The following is a 22,826-nucleotide window of genomic DNA, read 5'->3' on the forward strand; positions in this document are numbered from 1 at the left end:
ACGACACCCTGTCGTGGATGTCTTAAAACTAAGAAATATATAGTGAATGTTGTTATTGACAGTTGCAGATGTTATAGAATTTGGTTGAAGAGAATTAGCATTTCAACTCAAAATTTGTCTTTGGGTCGCGTAATCTTTTGTTAATACCGCATCAATCAAATTCATATCTTCATAGCTGCTCTCTCCTGCAAAACAAAATTTAACTTGTACATATTGTAACAATTAAAAAAAAAAAAAGGCTGAATAATTTATAAGCGTATAAAAGGATATCACATGTAAATCGTTGATGTGACAGCAATATTCTCGGGCATTCCACCTCTGTCAAGCGTGCCATAGGTTCGCCACCACTGTTCTAGGAGATGTTTGATGTTATACATTATGGTGGAAGGTCACTACCCAGACTGGTTTTGACCTTTATTGAGGTCTCATCAGTGAATAGGTAGACCAGGTAATATTGAAATTATAGTACTTTATACTTTGCTATACGAGTTGTCAAAAAGGTGCACCCATAAATTACTTAAAGAGCCAATAGGCTTCACTTCGGTGATGTAACGTTATTTAAATTAAGGGGATATTAAATTCCACATTATTTCAATGAATCCTTATTGGCTCTTTATGTAAGTAATTTATGGGTGCACCTTTTTGACAACTCATATAGCAAAGTATTAAGTTCTCTTTGCTATAACCTCAGTATTAGCTGGTCTACCTATTCACTGATGAGACCTCAATAAAGGTCGAAACCGGTCTGGGTAGTGACCTTCCATCATAATGTATAACATCAAACATCTCCTAGGAGATGTGTTTTACATTATGGGTAATACTAAGAATAGTGATCAGAACTTTACCCACCTTTCCAACGAGTGCCCTAGTGTTGAACTATGTGCTTTAGCTTACGCTACAGTCTGCTGAAACTTTTATAGTTTGTTATATTCGGCATGAAACTCTTTGATTCCTATCTTTGACTTTCTTATTCGACTTTGAAATAATGTAGGATTTAATATCCCCTTAATTTGAAAAAAAAAAAAGGGAATATTCTAATATTTTGAACTAGATTAAAAATTATTCTAATTTTGTGAATGTGTTCAAATAACAGTTTTCTTATAATTTATATTACATTTTTATGTATTTATATTTGGTAATAATTATTTTCTATGCAATGAATTAGAATTGCATATCATTCAACACATTTTCTTTGATTATTCTAATTTTTTGATTCAGAGGTGTGTGTATTACTGCTGACCTAGACATGCTAAAAATTTTCCACAAGTACAAACTTTTTTTGCCTTTTCCTTGAGAAGTAAGAAAAATACTTATATAATAAGTATTTTCTAAAATTTATTAATATTCAGATAACTTTTCTGGTGTGCCTTATTATTTAAATGAAATGTATATATCTTATTTAATTTTTCTTAGTATGCTGCAAGAAAGAAGGATCCTTGTTGTATCAAAGAGGTTAAGTAGGTTAAGCGCCTGTGTGCAAGCTATAGAATTGTTAATCTATCCAATGCATTGGTCAGTATTTATTAAATACTTATAGTTCTGAACATATATTTATTTTGCAACTGTGTGTTTTCAAAATAAATCATAAATTTATTAAAATATTTATCTTCAGTCAAGAATAATTATTTTTAATATGAAAAATTATCTATCTGAAAGGCATTTCTAGGAACATTAAATAAATATTGGAGATTTTCCATTTATTCAACAGTTAGATTTTGATTTCTGCATAATTACATGCCAGTTGTATATATATTTTGAGCAAATTACTATTCAATTTTGACTGTGAGACCATCTAGGCCAGGAAATTTGTTCTTGATAAAGAATTTCATACCATATAGTCACTATTCCAAGGTGTTAAGGAAGGTTTGGTTGTTTTTGTTTTGGTTGTTATCCTTTCTATGAGATTATCATTCCTGTTGGCTGAGATGCTGACTGATAGTTGGTGTTTTTTCTGAAGGGAGGAAAAAATGCTTTGTTCAGCACCTGACAGGTTAAGGGCAGCCTAATGTCACTTGATTTTGCAGGCTTATATGGTTGTGAGGATCTAATTGGGATATAGGATGACATTTTGTCTATGAAATTCTACAGCTGTTGTCTACTGCTAATGTTCTCCAGTCGACTTTTTTTTTTTTTTTTAGTAGTTGTAGATAGGAAAGGTTTCTGATTTCATGCTGGGCCAATTTGATGAGTTGTGTTATCTCTTTTGAATAAGTAAGGTTAGAAATCAAATTAACACATGCTGTGGATCTTGCAAGAGGGTGTGTGTGTGTTTCCAATCAGAGGAAGAGTGTATTTGGATATGTAGTGCATATCTACACTCTTCCTGGAAAAGGAACCTGCCAGGCACAGGATACCTCTTCTCTGGGTGTTGGTGCTGAAAGATGCCAATCATTTCATTATTTATCTTTACATGCATTTGTTGATTAATGAGTTATAATGTTGATCACATTCAGACATAGTTTTTTTTTTTTTTTTTTTTGTCGAAGACATGTTTTTAGATCAATTTTAGAAAGCTAACTTGTATGAACTTCAAGATTTTTGATATTAGAGCATCCTACCGTGGTTGTGTTTCAAGATGGGCATACAAAGCACAGTCTTGTGCTGCAGTGATCAGCTTAAGTTTGCAGGTGGGGGAGTGTTCGTAAGAACACTTTGTCTATTTTACTGACACCTTCGATGCAGAATAGATTTTTTTTTCTTTTAAAATGATTAGATCTATATAATATTGCTTACTCAAGATATAATATAATACACTTACTCAAGAACTAGGATATTGCATAAAACAGAGGTACATTCTTTTTATTATTATTATTATTATTTATGGATAAAATGCTTGGCTATACAGTAGTCCCCCCCCCTTATCTGTGGGGAATATGTTCCAAGATCCCCAGTGGATGCCTGAAACCATAGATAGTACCTAACCCTATATATACACATACTATGTTTTTTCCTATACAGACATACCTATAGTAAAGTTTAATTTATAAATTAGGCACAGTCAGAAATTAACAACAACAATTATAACAATGTACTGTAATAAAAGTTATGTGAATGGAATCTTATCAACCTCAGCATGCTATTTTTTTTTCTTTCCTTATGAAGTCAAGAACTTTCATCTTTTCATTTAAAGGAAACACTTTACAGCTTCTTTTTGGCACATCCAAATTGCCTGCATGACTACTCTTGCACGTTGAGACCATTTTTAAGTAAAATAAGGGTTACTTGGACACAAGCACTGCAGTACCACAACAATCGATCTGATAAATGAGGTGACTACTAAGTGAGTAACAGGTGGGTAGTACAGCATGGATATGCTATATAAGGGAATGATTCACATCTCAAGCAGGATGGCACAAGATTTCATCATGCTACTTATGAATTGTGTTCTGGAATTTTCCATGTAATATTTTCAGACCTGGATCAACCATGGATAACTGAAACTTGGAAAGCGAACCTGTAGATAAAGGGAGACTACTGTATAATGGAGTTTAGATTTGGGAGATTATGAGTTCATTTCCTCTTGTGTTAGTCCTGGTAATGTGTTTTTAGTTCATTAAATTAGTTCATTTTAGTTTTACATCCTGGAGGTATATTATCAGTTCAGACACCCTCATGGTGTATTTGATATATATAATCATTGTTTTATGAAGAGAATCTCAGAATTTCTGTGTGAAGGATAACAGTTGACAGGTTAAAAGGGTTCTGAATATTTAGAAGTTCACATTTAGCCTCTTCATCTTCTGAGTCATTAAATTCAGTATCTATATATCCTTTATTGGTAGATTTAAATGAAATTGTACCAGAATATGGAATATTATCTTTGTTATGCTTTCTTTCTGTTTAGCATAAAATTCGACAAGATTGAGTTGGTTTCGCTCCTATTTTGCTTTTAATTTTTGTGTCTGGGAGGCTCAGTCTTTTCTTTTATCATTTTCATCCATGTAAAGGTTACCGTTTGCAGGCTGTGTACCAGATACTTTTTTGTTGTGGTGTTTCATTGCCATAGCTACTGTTTCTTTCCTCAGTTACTATTTATTCATGAGTGAGTCATCATTTTCATCATTTTCTTAGAGCTATCTTCCTGTACTTTGTCTTTCCTCAATAGCAACTACTGGTCTGATCTGATGAATGTTCTTTGAATTGAGAGATATTTGTTTTCCTATTAGAAGTAAAAACAGTTCTTTAAGAAAAAAAAATGAGGCAGAAAAGTAGAGAGTGTATAGTGGATGATCTTAGGAAAGTTTGGTTAATGTTATAAGTATTATTTCTGGGAAAATTCCCATATTACTCCTCTAAAAATAAACTATTATTTTAATGGCTAATATAGCCTACTTTTGTTTAGGAGTGCCCCTTTTTTTACTATGTCATTGGCTCTTTACCCAAAAATCTAAGTCATTACTGAAGTGTTATAAAATTAATATATGAAAAATAAAAAATATAGGAGAAATTTTGGACATACTTTTTTGGTGTTGTTTTCTGTCTCCTTATTCTGGCGATGTGCCTTCATATGCTGTTAAGCTGTTAAAGGAAGGTTTTTTGTGGGGAGGGAAGTGGAGTGAAGCACTGTGGGGAAATTATTTGAAAAAACCCAGGTTTTTTCAAATAATTTCCCCACATTGCTTTGCCCCCCTTTCTTTCAGAGATTGCTCCCATCAGCAATCTCTGATGTGAGCAAAGTGAGGTTTTGCAGTGGCTGTTTAATACTGCATATTTTATCCAAGTAACTGATTTTATCTTAAGATTCTTTTGAGACTTTAATGAATGGTTTGGTTTCAAAGAGTTGCTTGATATTATTTTAGTCAGTGTCTAGTACTTTGGCAACCATAACAAAGCAACCTTCTCCCAATCTTTTGTAGGCACCTGAATTTTCTGATTTCCAGGCAACAGCTGGAAATCAGGAACTTCAGGTGACCACACCAGCAATAGATAGGAGAAGCTATGATATTACAACTGAAAGCAGTCTAAATACTAGTAACCCCCCCCTTCCCCCCACACAATGTTATATCTATGCATACAAACATTTAATGAATAGATGTTTCTTATCAAAGATGATGACTATAAGAAAACAGGCACTTCCTTATGGATATATATAGATATATATATATAAAAATCAGGGGAAGCAGGAGCATAACTGCAAATGTCTGATGAGCTCTACCATCTATTGAATCTATATATATATATATATAGAGAGAGAGAGAATATATATATAGATATTTTTTAAAATTTTTTATTTAACTTGTTAAAATATACATTAGACGATAGGTAACAAGGACTATTTATATATTATAAGTATATATATTACAGAGAAAGAAACATTTTCCTTTCGGGTATACAACAAAGAAAGCAATAAATGAATTCAAAATTTACAGTTTAGTTTCACTCTTAGTTATCTTTCAGATGAAGCATATTGTCGTCGTCAATACAGAAGAGGGTACCAGTTGGATTCCACTCCTCTATGAATTTCGCGACAGTTCTTGTTTCTTTGTGAAATACTCACGTTCCAGTGAAAGCCTGCTTTTTAGTTTCCGACGGAGGATATACATGAGTGTTTGTGCAGTTTCAGTGATGGGTGGGTGCTGGTTATTTCTCGTCTGTTTTAGGTAGAAGCTGTAGATGATGGCCTTAGCACAGATGAAGAGGGAATTGCATATTCTTTGTCTGTTTTCTTCTGTGTGGACTAAATTCCAGTAGTCTTCTTGGCTGTGTGCGTAGTTACAGGTGCTAGAGGAAGTATTCAGGGCATAGGTTATTATCACTTTGTTTGTTGGACAGGTCACATGTGTGTCAAGGTTCCTGAAAAGTCACAGAATAGCCACAAATCCGTTTCTCTTAGCTGAAATTTGTAGAGCTTAGGAGTTGGCAAGATGTTATGCCATAGTCTCCACTGTAAGTCGGAATGTGGTTTGGCACACTTCGATTTATATGGAAGATCCCACTGAAAACTGAGTGGCATGTGCAGCCTTGTAGATGAGATGGTTAAGGATGAATATAATAAGGGCGAGGTTGGAGACACTGACATGAGGAAGTGGTATATTTTCTTGTAGTTGGAGGGAAGAATTGGAAGTGAGACTTCAGATTGTACAAGATGAAATATCGGCCCCAAGCAGTTTCTAGAAGGAATACAGATTTCCTGAGGTGTAGCGATATCTGGACAGGCTTTTATAATGGAGGCTTGCATCGGTTGATATTGCTTTTCAGTTTTTGGGTTCTTCATTGTACGGCTTGTGAATGTTTTCCACTTTAGGGTCTGGGTTAGGAGGTCCCCTATGACTCTCATTCCTTCCCAGTTCCATATAGGGAAAAGAAAGAGGTGGCCAGTTGTGAGACTTGTTATGTTTCTGTTCGAAAATAATGGTTCTGTAAGTACAGCTGACTCTGTTGATCCTGTCAGTGTGTGATGAAGTTCTGTGTTTTTCCACCGCTGTAGAACATCTTTGTAAAAATGAGGTAGTTTAGGAGGAGATGGTTCGGGACTGGCCATTCGGAGGATTGTGGAAAGTGTAAGTCCTCTGGTGGATAATTTCGTGATGTAATCGAAGGTGATTACATACGTGTGATTGCATTGAAATGTCTTTAGGAGGAGGTTTATCCTGACGGATCTGATCTTGTTTTCAAGGGAAATCAGGCCTTGACCTCCCTTGCTGCGTGGCTTGCAGAATTCAGAGTATGTTGTCCAGTGAGTTTTGTTCCGGAGGAAACGTTTGATTTCTTTTTGAATGTGGTGGAGACATTCTTCAGGAGGTGTGAGTACTTTGAGGGTATGCCATAAGACACTCGCAGCCATCTGGTTAACTATTAGTACTCTTCCTCTAAGTGAAGACATGGAACAAACGCTGTTCCATTTACTAGCATCTGTTTAAAATGGTTGTGCAGCTGTGTCCAGTTCAGTGTGTTATATATTTTGGTGTTGTCAAGGTGCACACCTAAGTATCTTTGTCCTTCGCTTGACCAGGTACATTCGATCGGAGAATCATTTCTAGACTTCCATCTGCCTGACCACAAGTCCGTGATTTTTGCAGAATTTAATTTTCCCCCTGAGGCTTGTGCATGTAGTCTGTGTGTTTCCTCGGTTACTGTCATTTCTTCTTCATTTCGGACTATTACAGTGACGTCATTGGCATATGCTGATAGGGTAATTTTTTGATGTGGCTCTATTATGCTGGTTCGTTTGGAGATGATGGTGTCATGTACTCTTTTTAAGATGGGTTCTATGGCCAGTGTGAATAATTGTCTGGAGAGGGGGACATCCTCGCACAAAGTGCGAGTGAGCCTGTTGTTGATTTTTAAACAGAAGTGTGCATCTCTGTAAAGCAATTGCACTGTTTCAATGATGAGAGGACCATAGCCAAATGCCTTTCGGACTTCATAAAGGTACTCGTGCTCTACCCTGTAGAAAGCCTTCTCCTGATCAAGGCTGACAAGTGCTAGGTTTTCATGTTGGCTGTTTACAATGTGGATGAGATCTCTTATTAAATGGAGGTTATCATGTATTGATCTTCCTGGGACAGAGTATGTTTGATGTTGGCCGATAACTTCAGGCAGTGTTGGCTTTATTCGGTTTGCTATAACTTTGGAAATGATTTTGCAATCGGTATTAATTAGGGAGATTGGATGCCAGTTTCGGATATCCGTGTGGTCTCCTTCTTTGGTATCAGTCGTGTTACTGAGGTCGTGACAGATTGTGGGAGCCCATTGAGGTAGGCTTCTTGCATTGTTTTGAGGAGAAGTGGTCCGAGTTGATTCCAGAAGACTTGGAAAAACTCTGATGTGAGACCATCGAGGCCAGGAGATTTGTTCTTTGGCAAAGATGTGCATGCGGTTTTCAGTTCATCTAGCGTGATTTTGTTATCTAAGTGCTTCCGATCTGTTGCAGAGATTTTTATTGATTCTTTCAGTATTTCGTGAATGGCATGATAGGTTGCTCCTGCAGTGCTGTATGCATTCTTGTAGTATTGTAGGATTTCAGAGGTGATTTTACTTGGATCTTCTGCGATGCTGTCTTCTTGAAGTCTGTTAGCAGAGATGGATTTTGCTGCCTGGCATTTTTTTCAAAGAGAAAAAGTATTTTGTGGGGGCATCTGAAAGATTTATTTGTGTATGCCGCGATCTAAGTTGGGAACCTTTTGCTGATAATTCTACCTGTCTTTGCATTGCTTGGGAGGCAGAATGATATTCAGGGCTTTCTTCTAGGAGATACTTGAGCTGTTCTTCAAGTTGTTGGATTCTAATGTTCTTCTGTTGATTTTTCTGGTGACTGTAGATCTGCATGAAGGATTTTATTTGTGACTTTTGGTGGGGCCACCATGTTTTCATTGGTTCTGTAACCCCTTTCAAGTGAGTGTGATTGGTTATTACAGCCTGTATGTTTTAATGTAATCTGGATCTTTCAGGAGGGTATTGTTGAAGATCCAATAGGCGCTTCCTGGTTTGGATGCTTCCAAAGATAATGAAAGTTGCAGCTTGACGAAGCAATGATCTGAGATGTAGGAAGGAATGTGTGAGATCTTTCTAACTAGAGGAACAGTGTGTTTGGTAATATAGTATCTGTCCAGTTGTGCTTGGTAGAGTGGTCTGTTAGTTGCTGTGATTGCTGACCTCCATGTGTAAGACTTCTTATCTGGATGTTGATGCCGAAAGACGTCAATGAGTTCATTATTGTTTATCAGTGTTTGAAGTTGGTTTATTAATGAGCTACAATATTCAGTACATTGAAGTCTGTCTTTTTCTTGGTCAAGTAAAGTCCCCAGCTATTATGATATGTTCTTGGTCAATGCTGGAAAAATGGTTTTTTAATTAAATCCAAGATTTGTGATGCCATAGAATCCTGCTGTGGTATGTAGATATTGAACACATGTAGAGTATTATGGTTGGGTGCTTTTATGTGAGCATGCAAGGCATATCCTGGTATATCAGCAATCACTTTTAGTTTGTAGGAAGATTGATGATGTACTCCTAAGCTGACTCCTGCTCCATGATGTTGTTGGGTTGCAGAGTGATGTACATCATAAGGCCACTCTGCCCATCTTCTAGATAATTTGGAAGAGGAGTTTATATTTGTTTCCTTCAGAAGTAATAGGTCTATATGATGTTTTTGTACCTGGTCAAGGACTATTCTGTTGTGTAAAGCAGAGGCACATCCTCTTGCATTGAGAGAAAAAAGGCTCAAAGACATTATGTTTATGAAAGTTTAATTGTAGGTTGAATCTAATATCGGTCCTGATATTGTGTTTTTAGCCCATTAATCAGGTAGTAGATTCGCTTACTCCTGTTAACCTCTGCTCTGCCCTTTTTACATTTTAATTTTGAGTGTAGATCCTCAAGTTGAGATATTAGTTCCGGAATTCTTGTGGTGTATTTAAGGATTGTAGTTAATTTGTAAGGGGAGCCTCGCACTTTCTGTATGAAGGATGACAGCTGCTTCATGGTTAGGGGACCCTCAGTGTGGGGAAGTTCCCCCTCAGCTTTGAATTAGTGGGAGGCTGGGTTGGTGATTCTGGTTGTTGTGTCCGGGGATTGCTTTTAATTTGTCCATCCAAGTCATCTCTGTTGGGAGGATCCGTGATTTCATGCTGTTTGTGCTGTGAGACTTCGTTATCAGAGCTTTGGATCTCATTAGTTGACTGAATCTCGTCTTTTCCAGTTTGGGATTTTCTTGGTTCTGAAATTCGTGATTGGGAGAGAATTTTTGGTTTTCTTTTTCCTATGCATGGATTTTCGTCACATATGATGTTGTTCTGTTCAACTGGTTTCGTATTCTGGGTGGGATATTTGTTGATGAACCCTTGGTAATATAGGGACATTGTTTCCTAATGTGACCATCTTCATGACAGAAGAAGCACTGTGATGAGGAAGATAAGTAGAAAGTGTAGGTTATTCCATTTATGTCTGTGTTGATTAATTTTCGGAGGTCGTGTAGTGCGTCGTTGTTTGGAAAGTGCATTAATGCCTGTCTTCGAAAGCTTTTAACATGGGCGAATTCGGGTTTTTTCATAGCTGCCGACAATGTGCATATTTTTCCTGTGATAGAACCATATCTTGATAACATGGATCTGACGAGTTGATGTGGAATTTCAGGGGAAACATTTGATACGGTTACTTTTGTTGGGGCCAGTGTATTGGGGCTGCTTCGAAGTGATAATTGCCGATATTGATGCCTTTTTTGCAGTACCATTTGTGCTCATGAGATATGGCTGAAATACACCTGCACAGTACCAGCAACATGGGAAGCATCAGTAATATTTTTTGCAGGTACAGTTTTGGCGATAGCCATCAAATACTCTTCTACTGCGACGTTTTCTTTGGTTGCGAAAATAACAATTCCATTTTCTCAGGAAATGACGTTGCTAACAGTGGTAGTTATTTTTGCGTTAATCAGTTTACTGCTGGCTGATGTAGCATTCGTGTGTGAAATCAGTGTTTTGGGGGATGATTGGATATATCCATTTCATACAACATTAGTGTAAGATTTGGAATTGACTGACCTGTTTTCCGTGTCAGCAGCTCCGGTGACCTTTGCTCTTCCTTCCGGGTCCGAAGTTGTTGGGGGCCTTGCATTTCTGTGTCAGTAGTGGTACAGGAATGTACGGTTGCCGTGGTAGATAATCCTTCACTGGTGATAGCCACAGGTGAGGAATGCAGCTAGTGCATATAGCAAAGAAGGAATTATGGCATAGAAGTGGAAGATATATAGGAACTCATACACCAGGAGAAGAAAACTGTCATAAATCACTTATCACTACACTTACGCGTAGACGACTGGTATGAGTGAATAGCTCTTGGATTGGAGAATATATCTATGTAAAAAACCAAGTCCTTGTGGATAAACGTATAAAAGGTAGGAGAAGGCAGGAGCGGTACATACGTACATACATACACAGAATGTTATATAGTAAGGGAGATTAAAGCTGTATGACTTACTGGAAGCTTAAGGCCTGCTATGCTAAAATTAGAAACAATATGTCTGATTATGCATTTTTTTTGCTTATATCAGACCTGTTTGTTAATAAAGTGTGTTTTTCCCCCACCTTTCCCCCTATAGTTGAAAAAAAAATAAAAATAGAAAACTGAAGCAAAATTGCTTACTTTATGGCAGTTTCTTTGTAAACTTTAAAATTCATAGATATGTAAATTATGCTGAAATGCTCTGCTACTGCAGGTAATATTTAATATATAAAAAAAGCTTGTTTTAGATATGTTGCTGGCATATGAGAGATGAAGAGTGAACTTCACCTCTTCCATTCCAGCAAAAGTCCGAATTACTTGAATGTTTATTGAAACTTGAAAATCTTGTTTATTTAAAAGAAAAGAAAGGGGAGGTCAAGGTATTAAGGGATTTAAGCAATGGAAAATAATGTTGCTAGTCCAGTTTATGTATTATTCATTCATTATTTGCATAGAAATTTTAAACTAATATAATATTTATGGTTTCAGGCAGCATATTTTCATACCAGTTCTTCCTAAGCACCTTCTTGATTATCTCAGGTAAGTCAAATATTAGTTTTGAATTAGTAACATTGATGTAGTCTAATTAGGTGCAGTATAACTCTTCAAGATAATTAATATATGTAAATGTACTTAATACAGAATTGTTATTTATCAGTTTATTATTCTTAATTGTGTGATGTCTCAATTCGATAAGTGGATATAGTGTCTGCTTCTAACATGCAGGCTGTGGCTGTGGATTCCAGTCCCAAGGCATGAATATATCTGGAGGCCTGAGCAGCCTGCTCTGGAAACAATGTAGTTTTTGTGTTTGTTCTCTAAAGAAAGGTTCCCAGATTATCTATGCTTTTGTGTTTGGAATTGTCATAAATATATATATATATATATATATATTATCATGTAAACCACTTGAAGTTATATATCAGGAATTTGATAATAATGATATATTCACTAGCACAGTTAAAAAGAAATTAGACGAGGAACCTGTTTTTTCGAGCATGATTGACTATTTGAATTTAGCACAAGTAAAAAAGTAATCTTATCCTAACTTTAAGTTTAAATAAAAAGCAAAAAAAAAAGTTCACTTTGGAAAGCAATTGATATTCAGATACAGAGAATATATTGCAAAATGGAAGCAAAACATCTCAAGGGATTACTTGGATGTTGTAAAAAAAATACAGGTGAGATTATTATTCCTCTTTAAGTCCTTCATATGGCCACATTTGGACTCTGCACAGATTTGGTTGCCTAATTTTCATGGGATGGATAGGGGATGATGAAGTAGTGAATAGGATCAAAAAGGCAAGTGATCAAAATCGCATGGTTTAGGACATCAATTCTAAAGAAAAAATTAATAACTAAATTGTTTTACTATTTAACATCTATGTTATCACCTCTTTCTTAAGAATATCAATAGAAGAGAGAGAGAAATTCTGAGTGTTGTGTGTGTGTGGGGGGGTAATGCTGATTATTTTACATCTATCTATCTATCCCAATGGCTTTAACAGGCCTTTAAGGCCCACAACCTTCCAAGCATGCTTGGATTTCGTAACCGAAATACGAGGATAGAATGGTCACTCCTATGCCTCAAGGTATTCTTGGCTGTATCCCTGTGTGTTCAAGGGGCCGGTTTGCCTGCTTGCGGGATGAAAAACACCAGATAAACTGGCGGAAAAAAACCCTACTGCCCGCGCCCAAGACTGGCTAACTTGGCTATGGCTGAGGAAGATCCTTCAGCTCCTCACGTCTCCGACGGGAATCGAACCTAGGACACTCCTTCCCCAGGCATATGGTTGCGAAGCGCAAAGCCACTAGGCTAACCGCGCGGACGATTATTTTACATGGAAAGGAAAATATACAAATTTAATAGCCAGATGAGACTGTAATCGGTTCCTTTCCCCTTTGGTTAATGTCTGTATAAAACACTAGGGAAAAAAGTTATCAAGGCAGTCATTCTCAAAGCTTTAGTCTGGCTATATTATATGCGATGCTGTTTTGCTATTTGGCAAAACCAAACATACACAGATATAGACTGAAGATGTTTTAAACAGATAACAACCTAAAATACACTTCATGATAAGAAAAAGAATGAAATGCTTTGCCCTTCCTTCATTTAGTCACATCTTTCAAATAGTTCGTAATCATTTTGCTATTTATTGTAAATGTTATACCATCACCAAACCTAACTATAGTCGGGTATCTTTTTATGCGGTAGATACATTCCACAGAAATACGTTCCTAACTTACATTGAAAAATCAGGGATACATTCCATAATTTTCTAAAACTGAAGCAATGAATTAAAATAAACCTAAAATTGCATAGAAAAAGTTTATGAAAATTCAGGAAAATAAGAATGCCTAAGTTTGTTTTAAAGCTTTATTCATTTAATTTTATTGAAAACTGACATTTTTTTTAACATTTTGTCATCAGAATTATCATTGCTATTAGACAATATCACTATATACAATGTCTACAAACCTCCATTGCAATCCTGGCCTGATCAAATGGACCAACCTCCTCCTCCTCACCCTGCTATCTATGTTGGTGACTTCAATTCCCATCATACCATGTGGGGCTATTCCTCTAACAACCAGGATGGTAATAATCTGGCTAACTGGATGGATACATATAACTTGTATTTAAATTATGATGCCAAGCAGGACAGCACTCTTTACCAGCGAGATGGAACAGAACCTACACCCCAGATCTGTGCATAGTCACTAAAGACTCCAAAGACCACCCTCTACCATCAACCAGAACCATCCTTAACAGATTCCCTAATAGTCAACATCGTCCTACATTATAGAGATAGGAACATCAATCCCAGTCATCAGCGGAACACCAATTGTTAGATGGAATCTCCACAGGTCCAACTGGACTGCATTTCAGAAACAAATTGAGCAAACCATTAGAGCATTTCCACCCGTGCTCCTAATTGCTATCCTAGATTTGTTAAGCTACTCAAATCTGCAGCAAAAGCCTATCCCTAGAGGCTACAGAAAACAATATATCCCATGTTGGAGTAGAGAAAGTGAGGAACTCCTAGCCAAATATGAGGAAACTGAAGATCCGACTATTGCTAAGGAGCTCATATCAACCCTGGATAAAAACAGAAAGGAAAGATGGATCTCAACCATCAATGAACTCGATTTCATCACATCTAGTAGGAGAAGCTGGTCACTTCTGAGAAAATTAGGTGAAGCAGAGCCAACAACACACAAAACAACAGAGATAACTCCTGATCAAATGGCTAACCATTTATTGAAAACCTCCATGATTCATCCCAGCTCTACCAGGAAAATTGCCGTACAAGCTTCCACCAGACAAATCCTGAAGATGGAACCCAAGCTTCCTGTACTCGTACACCCAGTATCTCGGGAAGAGGTACAAATAGCCTTAAAACTTACCAAGAATGGCAAAGCTGCAGGAGTGGATGGTATACTCCCTGAGTTCTTAAAACATCTTGGCCAACATGGCCAAACATGGCTGGCTGCCCTTTTCTCAGAAATCATCATGACTGGTAAACTACCAAAGCTGTGGCTGGAAGCCAAAATAATTGCTGTGCCCAAACCAGGGAAAGATCCAAATGATGTGAAAAACCTGTGACCTATCTCCTTGCTTTGCACCACCTTTAAGCTCTTTGAAAGAATTCTCCTTAAAAGAATTTCACCACTCATCGAAAGAGCACTCCCGACTGAACAAGCTAGCTTCAGGCCAGGAAGCAGTTGCTGTGACTAGGTCCTTGCCCTGACAACTCAAATTGAAGCAGGCTTCCAGAAGAAACTTAAATCTGGAGCCACTTTCATTGACCTAACATCTGCTTATGACACTGTCTGGATCAGGGACCTCCTCCTAAAACTAAGAAATATTTTAAAGTGTAAAAAACTTTCCAACTTTTTGATTCCATTCTCTCCGACAGAAAGATCTGGGTCCATATTGGTAGAAAAAAGAGCAGGCCCAGATTCATTCACAACGGTCTTCCTCAGGGCTCTGTGTTATCCCCTATATTTTTTAACATCTACATGTATGAGCTACCTCATACCAGATCGAGCAAGTATATCTATGCCAATGACCTAGCGATCTTACATCAATCCACCTCCTTTACCAACCTAGAATCAACCTTGAATACAGACCTGAACACCCTGGAAGAGTACTTTAAGCAGTGGTACTTGAAGCCAAATCCAACGAAAACAGTGTCCTCAGTATTTCATCTGTACAATGCAGAGGTGAATCGACAACTCAACCTTTTTTTCTGTGGAAAAATGGTAGAACACGAGCCTCGCCCAAAATACCTTGGGGTGACCCTTGACAGAAGCCTAACCTATAAAAATCACACCATTAACCTCTCCAATAAAATTAAAACCAGAAATAATATCATTTCAAGGCTTGCTGAAACAACCTGGGGTTGTGGTGCAGAAGTCCTAAGGTCGGCTGCACTAGTCCTCACCTTCTCTGCAGCAGAATATTGTGCTCCTGTCTGGGAAAGAAGTACACACACTAACATTATAGACACCCAGCTAAACTCTACCATGCGCACAATTAGTGGGACAGTGAGGAAGCACTCCTCTCTCCTGGCTGCCTGTTCTCTCTAACATTGCTGCACCACACATAAGGAGAGGACAAGCCTCGATTAAGGAATTTAATAAAGCAGTGAGCAACCCACTCCTGCCCTACATCAGACTCTCATAAACCCACCTAGTCTATGCCTCAAATCTAGAAAGCCTCTCTGGTCCATGGATGAACTCCCTTCAGCTGCGCTGCCATCAATATCTGACATATGGAGAGAACACTGGTCCAACAATCTACCAACAAACGACTTCCTGGTAGAAGATTCCCTGTGCTCTGCAGTCTGGTTTTGCTCTTCCTAGGAAGATTTGGTCATCAATAAACAGGATCAGATCTAGTAAGGGCAGATGTGGCTACCTTCTACATAAATGGATGCTGTCAGATCACCCTTATTGTGATTGTTCTCCTGTGGCTCAGGCGATTATTCATATTGCATATGACTGCCTAAGGTGCGAATTTCACAGTGGTGGCCTACAGGACATCCACAAAGTGATGGATGAGGCCTTGAATTGGCTTTCCAGCCTGAACCTTGACCTGTAGTTGATGTGGCAGTGGTATTGGAGGAAACAGAAGATCACGGTCCCGTCTCACCACGAAGACGTTATTCTCGTAGTCACTCTCATAGTCCTCGTCATGGTATCAACAGAACTCCTCCTCATGTTAGAAGATGATGATGTAATGTGAAATGGGCCTCCTCTAATGGATCAAGTTTTCTCACACAAGACAACTGCTCTCTAATTAAACCTAGGATACAGTTGCATTTATGTTGTGAAGTGTTGAGAGAACATGCAGCAGCCTTGTCATACTTGTTACAGTTGGACGATAATTGTCCCTGGCTTGATTATGGCAAGTTACTTTTGCTTTATTTAAAAAAAAAAAAAAAAAAAAAGACTTAGAAAGCTGGTTGTGCCTTTTACTCACAGGCTTCCAGAAGAAACTTAAATCTGGAGCCACTTTCATTGACCTAACATATAATGAACTTTATATGTTAAGATTTTCATCATTTGTTGCTGGAAATTGTGATTGTACTTTTCACTTACCAGTTTCATGTAGCCATAAGCATAAATAAATAAATATTCGGTAATGTTTGCGAACTGGTGCAAAATCACTTTCATCACCAGAAGAGATAGTCAGCACATCAGATCTGTATGGTAAAGACAATGGTTCTTCACAAACAGAATTAGCTTCACCCTCATTCTGTGCTGATTTTTTTTCTTCTGAAATGTAATCAGTGATTAAACTTTGCGATGATGATTTCACTCATTTTTTATACAGCTTGCGATATCCAGACATACAGTTCTTCAGCTCACATTGGAATTTAAAGGCTCATTCAGAATTTGTGTCATTAACAAGAAAATGATTTTCCAGTTTATTGCACAGTTCAAGACCTTCTCTAATTATATTGGCAGTAAGGGGGATAGGTTTTTCTTCTGCTTCACTATCGTTTTCTGGATCTTCAACCGATATCTAAAGTTAATCGATATCCAATAATATCATCGTCACTTAAGGCATTATCCACAAGCAATTCGTCTACATCGTTCTGGCTAAATGTATCAAAACCTTTCCACCAATTTCATGTGCCAATGTAATGATTTCAGCTGATAATGTAAGATATTTGCATTGTTGCACTGTTTGCAATACATCCAGGCCTAGCTGCTTTCCAGCAAGGGAAGCATTTAAAGTTTGTGGTCTTATTTCAGCGATAGCAGATGCAACATGATTTTAGCAGTCCAAAATAGAAAATTTTTTCCAAACACCAGTTACTGTTAATGATTTATTTTCTAGTTTATCCAATATAAATTGAAAAATGTGCTTAACGTAATATTTTTTTAAAATAGCAATTACGCCTTGATCTAATGGCTGAATAATGCTTGTTGTATTGGGTGGAAAAAACACTACCTGCACATTTGGATGTTCTAAATGCGGATGACTTGGTGCATTGTCAACAATTAATAAAACTTTAAAATCTAGAACTTTTTGCCTCATGTATGTTTCCACTTCTGATACAAAGCAATTATTGAACCATTCAGTAAATACAGCAGTTGTTACCCAGGTCTTTTATTAGCCATCCAATGTACCAGCAGCTGTTTTAGATCTTTGCCTTTGAGAGCATGTGCTCTTAGAAATCGATTTACTAGGAAGGTTTCAACATTCGATCCCCTGGTGCATTGCTATAAAGTAACAACGTTACTCGATCTTTGCTTGCTTTAAACCCACTTGCTTTTTTCTCAGACTTTGCTATGTAAGTTCGACTAGACATTTTCTTCCAAAACAATCCTGTTTTGTCAGCGATAAACACTTGATCAGGACAATATCCACCATCTTCAATAATTGTAGCTAACTTCTCTTAAACATTTTTGGCGGCTGCTTCATCTGCTGCTGCAACCTCGCCTGTAATCTTCACGTTATGAAGTGCATTCCTTTTTAAAAACCTGGTTTACCATCCATTGCTAGCCGAAAATTCTTTATCAGCCTGGGAAGCAGAAGTAGACAGCTCCAATTGCTTCATCTGTTCATAAAACCGAAAAGCTTTTTGTTTAATTAAATAACCACTTATACGAATTCCCCTATGAGTTAATTCTTCAATCCAAATTACGAGGTCTCATTCCATGTTTTCTAATAAAGCATCTCTTGAGTACGATGATAATTTGGCACTTAGTTTTGTGCCCGAAATGACAGATTTTCTTATTGGGACTTCATTCTTTTTAATTACTCTTATATTAGATTCGCCTAAATTAAAATGTTTACCAATCACTGTAGATCCCTCTCCTTTTGCTAAGCGATCTAAAATTGCAATTTTCATTTCCAAAGAAATTACTTTTCTTCAGTGCTTTTTTTCCTCCATTCGGCCAAATTCAATTAGTTAATAATTAATGATCAATTATTAATTAATAATAAAAAATCAGCTAAATTAACAATTAATTATTAATGAATACATTACAAAATAACCAAGGTATTCCATGAAAATTTCAGAATTTGTGAAGTGTTTCCGTCATAGGAAAAGTTTGGGAAACGCTGGATTACCCTATTATTGGAATGGATTCTCCTTCTGCTGACATGTGCAGAAGTGTCGAAAGGTCTTGTATCTGTGGACGTGCTCTGCATAAAAAGGGACCCGAGTGTATATGGTATCCTTAAAATGAACACATAAGGCCTGGGCTATTTGGCCATGAAACATAAATGCTCCCTCCCCTCCTCTGAACATACAAGATTACAATAACTATTCCCATCTCATGTATGTTAGGTACATCTGAAATGATAGCCAAATTGCTAAATAAATATAATCTTCAGACCACTTTTAAATCGTGCATCAAACAAGCAACCCTCATTCATTCTCCTAAGAATGAATGAGGGTTGCTTTCTGCCTTTTCAGTTATCCAGTAGTTATAAAATTAAATGTCTAATATGTGCAGCTGAGCTTCCTGTGGGCAGTCAAGAAGAGCTACTAATATTGTTACTGTTATTATGAGAGGAGACTAGCAGGCAACATATGGGATAACCCTCAGGATTTTATGAAAAACTGCAACCGATAGTACAGTAGACCCCTTTTAGAGAGAGAGAGAGACCGATGAAAACATGGGCAGATGTTGCATCCATTGTCTTAATGGGAGAGAAAGAGAGAGCCCATGAGGCTTGACTGCCATTCAGTCTGATTTAGATTTGTTGATGGTCTTTTGCAGCTGTTGCACTCTACAATGTAGGCTTGTGTATGAAGCTGGAGTTTTGGTCTCAAGCCATTTGTAATGCTAGATTTTTTTTCATAGACTACCTTAGTACACTTGCTCGGAAGATTTTTGTTATCCGACTTATGTGCTATCTGGTATGATGCTTTCAAAATCTTCTCCTTGCAAATTGCTAATTTCTCTCATTTAGGGTGCTTTCATTGGTGTCCTTTAACATTTTCTAGTTGGTTATTATTCATGCAAGCCAGAATTGACTGGGTTCAGTTGCTCTGGCAATGAATTCATTATGTAAGATTTCATTATCTAAGAATGTTTTGTTAAATATCATATACACACACACACACACACACACACAAGAGTTACAAGAACCTGCAGCACATCAATGCTATGTGTGGGATGCAAGTAAGGAATGAGAGAGAAATCTATTGACATTTTTCTTGAAGACCAGGAAGTTGAAGTTGTGAATTTTGAAACATGTTTTTGTGATTGTCTTGAATTGTTTTTTTATGAAACAGAGTTTCCATAGTATATCTGTAACACCAATCAGGTGAAATTGCAATGCATTCTAAACCTAACTTAATGGAAAATACCGTAACCAGTACAATATTGAAAAGTCAGCAAATTTAATGACTTACAAAGCTGCTGCTTGGTGTATTACTCCTTTTCAATTTTAGTATTTTTAAAATTTGTTTTTGTACATATTTTTGCACAATTAGCCTAATTAGATTAATAAGGAACTCACTATAGCAAACTGTAGCAAATACTATTATAATAAACTATTTCACACAAACTATCAAGAGTCCCATAGGCACAATGCTATTCCAAAGAAAATGCACTGTAACAAACTCTGCCCTTTGCCAAATTATTCAGTGGTTCCTACATGTTTACTGTAGTGAGAGTTGACAGTATTAAACGTAAAACAAATACAAGTATAATTTTTTTTTTATAGTGCCCCTATGCCTTTCTTAATTGGTGTTCCTTCTGTAACAATGACAGTAAGTATAAAATTTGTTGTTTGAAATATGACTTTAATGTCTTTAAAAAGTATAATAAAAATTTTTGTACAATTAAAATGAGTAATAAATTATAATTAATTACACATATTTTGGTTTATGTATCAATAAAATTACTTCAATCCCTCTCTCACACAGACATTCAGTTTCTGCCTTGTTCTATAGATACTTTAATGGACAATGCTTTGCTGAATTGGCCACTATTATTCCTCCAAAATTCATCAAAACAAGAGCCACTGCTAACCAACACCCTTTTACCATCTTGAAACTCACTGAACCAACTTCACTGCCTCATCCTTCATCCCATCTACTTCTGTCCTTTGGAACAGTCTCCCCCACTCTGCCTTACCCAAAGATTACAACCCTCAGCTGTTCAAACAAAATATGAACAGATTCCTCCTTTCTTCTGTTCCTCTTGTCCCACACATGGCACTAATGTGCTGTAAGTCTTTTGGCCTTTCATGTGAATCATATATATATATATATAAATATAAAAGTGTAGATTAGGAATCATCCACCATAACCTAGCATGTCCATTCAGAAAGCTGACAACCCAGTTGCAGAAGTCACAGGACAGATTACATAATGGGAACAGACTCTTATGAGACTCTCTCAACTGACTTTTCTATGGTATTTGTCCAGTGACAGAAGAAAGCAGATCTCTCAAGTTGATTGATGATGGTGAAATCCATGCTGCCATTTATTAGTTGGGTACCTTCAAGGTGGCATAGGAGTTGAGTATCGATGGTTCTTCTGTGTTACTTTAGGAAGAGAATGGGGGGGGAGAGATAAATTTGTCAATAGTTTGATGGCAAGGATTTGTTACCTTTAGGAATGGTTGTGTGTGGACTAATTTCCAGGCTGCAGGATAGAGAGACCAGTGGAATATGAATGTGTAAAGAGGCAACATAAAATTGGAGTCACTCTGGAGTGCAAGTGTTAAGCATGCTTGAAGAAATGAAGGCAAGATCAGGAGACTTTTTGGTATCCTATTTGGACAAGATTCTCTTGATCTTGAAGGTTATTTTCTTGATCATAAATTAGTAAATAATAATATTTTTTGGTTTACCGATCAAGTGTTGATCAATTTTATTAACTGAACCAACTAGTTTCGCCACACTTAAGTGGCATCTCCAACAAGCTCGCCAATCTCCTCAAACAACATAAAATAAGAGTAACATTCAAACCAATAGAATCTATTAGTAAACTACTAAGATCTCCAAAAGACAACCATCCTTTCTACAAATATGCTGGAGTTTATAATATTCCATGCTCATGTGGCTCTAGTTACATCGGACAGACTTCGAGAAGCCTCGAAATCAGGAAAAAGGAGCACATTGGCTATGTCAAAAATAACAGACAGGACATTTCTGGCCTATCGTCTCATTTCTCTACAACTAACAATGTCATCGAGTGGGACAAAAGCTGTTCCCCTTACATAGAGGAAGATTACCATTCAAGAATTTTCAAAGAGGCAGCCACAGTCGCCCGTTCTACTGTCAACCTTAACAGAAATCAAGGCCTAATACTCCCAGAGATATGGAAAACCCTAATCAGAACCTTAAAAACGGAAGAAATGAACTTTAATACAAACTACGGAAAGTTCCTCAGCAACAGTTAGCTGATCTTGTACACGCGATACGTGTTTCACTCACGTTCGATACTATTTTATTTGTACTTATTCTAGTCAGTGTTTTACAGTTATTCTTGTCAGTTTGCAGTTATGCATAACTGTGAGATTGTTTAAACCTCTATGTAAGCCCTGAAGATGCCAACAGATAAGTGTGGCGAAACTAGTTGGTTCAGTTAATAAAATTGATCAACGCTTGATCGGTAAACCAAAAAATATTATTATTTATTATTCTCTTGATTTCTTTCTAGTGAAAGGTCAAAGGGGGGTATTGAGAATTGAATGTTTAGAATGGTTGGGAAACATTTACTGAGGTCAGTTTTGCAAGAATTGGAGGAGAAGCAAGAAGCCAGGTGGTATTAGTTTTTTGTAAGTGATGATACATTAAATCTATTTCAGTAGTAAGGTGTGAGCAGTGTTGGACAGAGGTTAAAGCCGATAACTTTGGCAAGAGACTAGAAAGCATGACTTTCTTTTGGACAACATACACATTTCTTATTTTTTGCTTTTATCAGAATCTTAATGTGTTAATAGTTTTCTTGCAGCCATTAAGGCTTTGATATAATCAGTAAAGGAAGATGGATTTTTGGATGAACTTGTTATAGTATGCTTGATTCATCATTTGTGCAGCCTTGCCACACCTTTTGGAAAAACCAAAGCTTAAATAGGAATTTAGAATGGTATGGGGAATAAATGTTACTATTACAATAAGAATCGTTTCAGTTGCACACTCAACCTGGCCAAGGGAATGAGGTATAAGAGTTCTGAAGATCATCCCATTTGACATTTTTATAATGCCATACAACACATGGATGGAAGTGAATGGTTCATGTTGCTTAATAGAGAAGGAGATCAGTATGAAACAGTATGGTGTGATCTGAATTACATAAACAACAAACAATAGGACAATCTTCAACGTACTTAGAAGATTTGCTATTGACGAAGAAATCTAGGGTTTTCAGAATGGTTAGGTTTATCTGGTATTTGGGTAA

At 37.0% G+C, this 22,826-nt stretch overlaps 1 protein-coding gene across 2 annotated transcripts in view; it reads left to right on the forward strand.

Annotated features, from left to right (window-relative positions):
• The window catches only part of LOC150104054 (DENN domain-containing protein 1B-like), a 251,038-nt gene that overhangs the window by 131,659 nt on the left and 96,553 nt on the right, over positions 1–22,826 (forward strand). For both annotated transcript variants that reach the window (XM_090396720.1, XM_090396721.1), the window contains 3 exons: positions 1,414–1,512; positions 11,431–11,481; positions 20,141–20,186. In XM_090396720.1, the coding sequence (XP_090252846.1) occupies positions 1,414–1,512; positions 11,431–11,481; positions 20,141–20,186 (196 nt within the window). The remainder of the gene's footprint in view (positions 1–1,413; positions 1,513–11,430; positions 11,482–20,140; positions 20,187–22,826) is intronic.

Source organism: Typopeltis vanoorti, chromosome 8, assembly GCF_054136105.1.
Source record: "Typopeltis vanoorti isolate ZY-2024b chromosome 8, IOZ_Tvanoo_1.0, whole genome shotgun sequence".
NCBI lineage: Eukaryota > Metazoa > Arthropoda > Arachnida > Uropygi > Thelyphonidae > Typopeltis > Typopeltis vanoorti.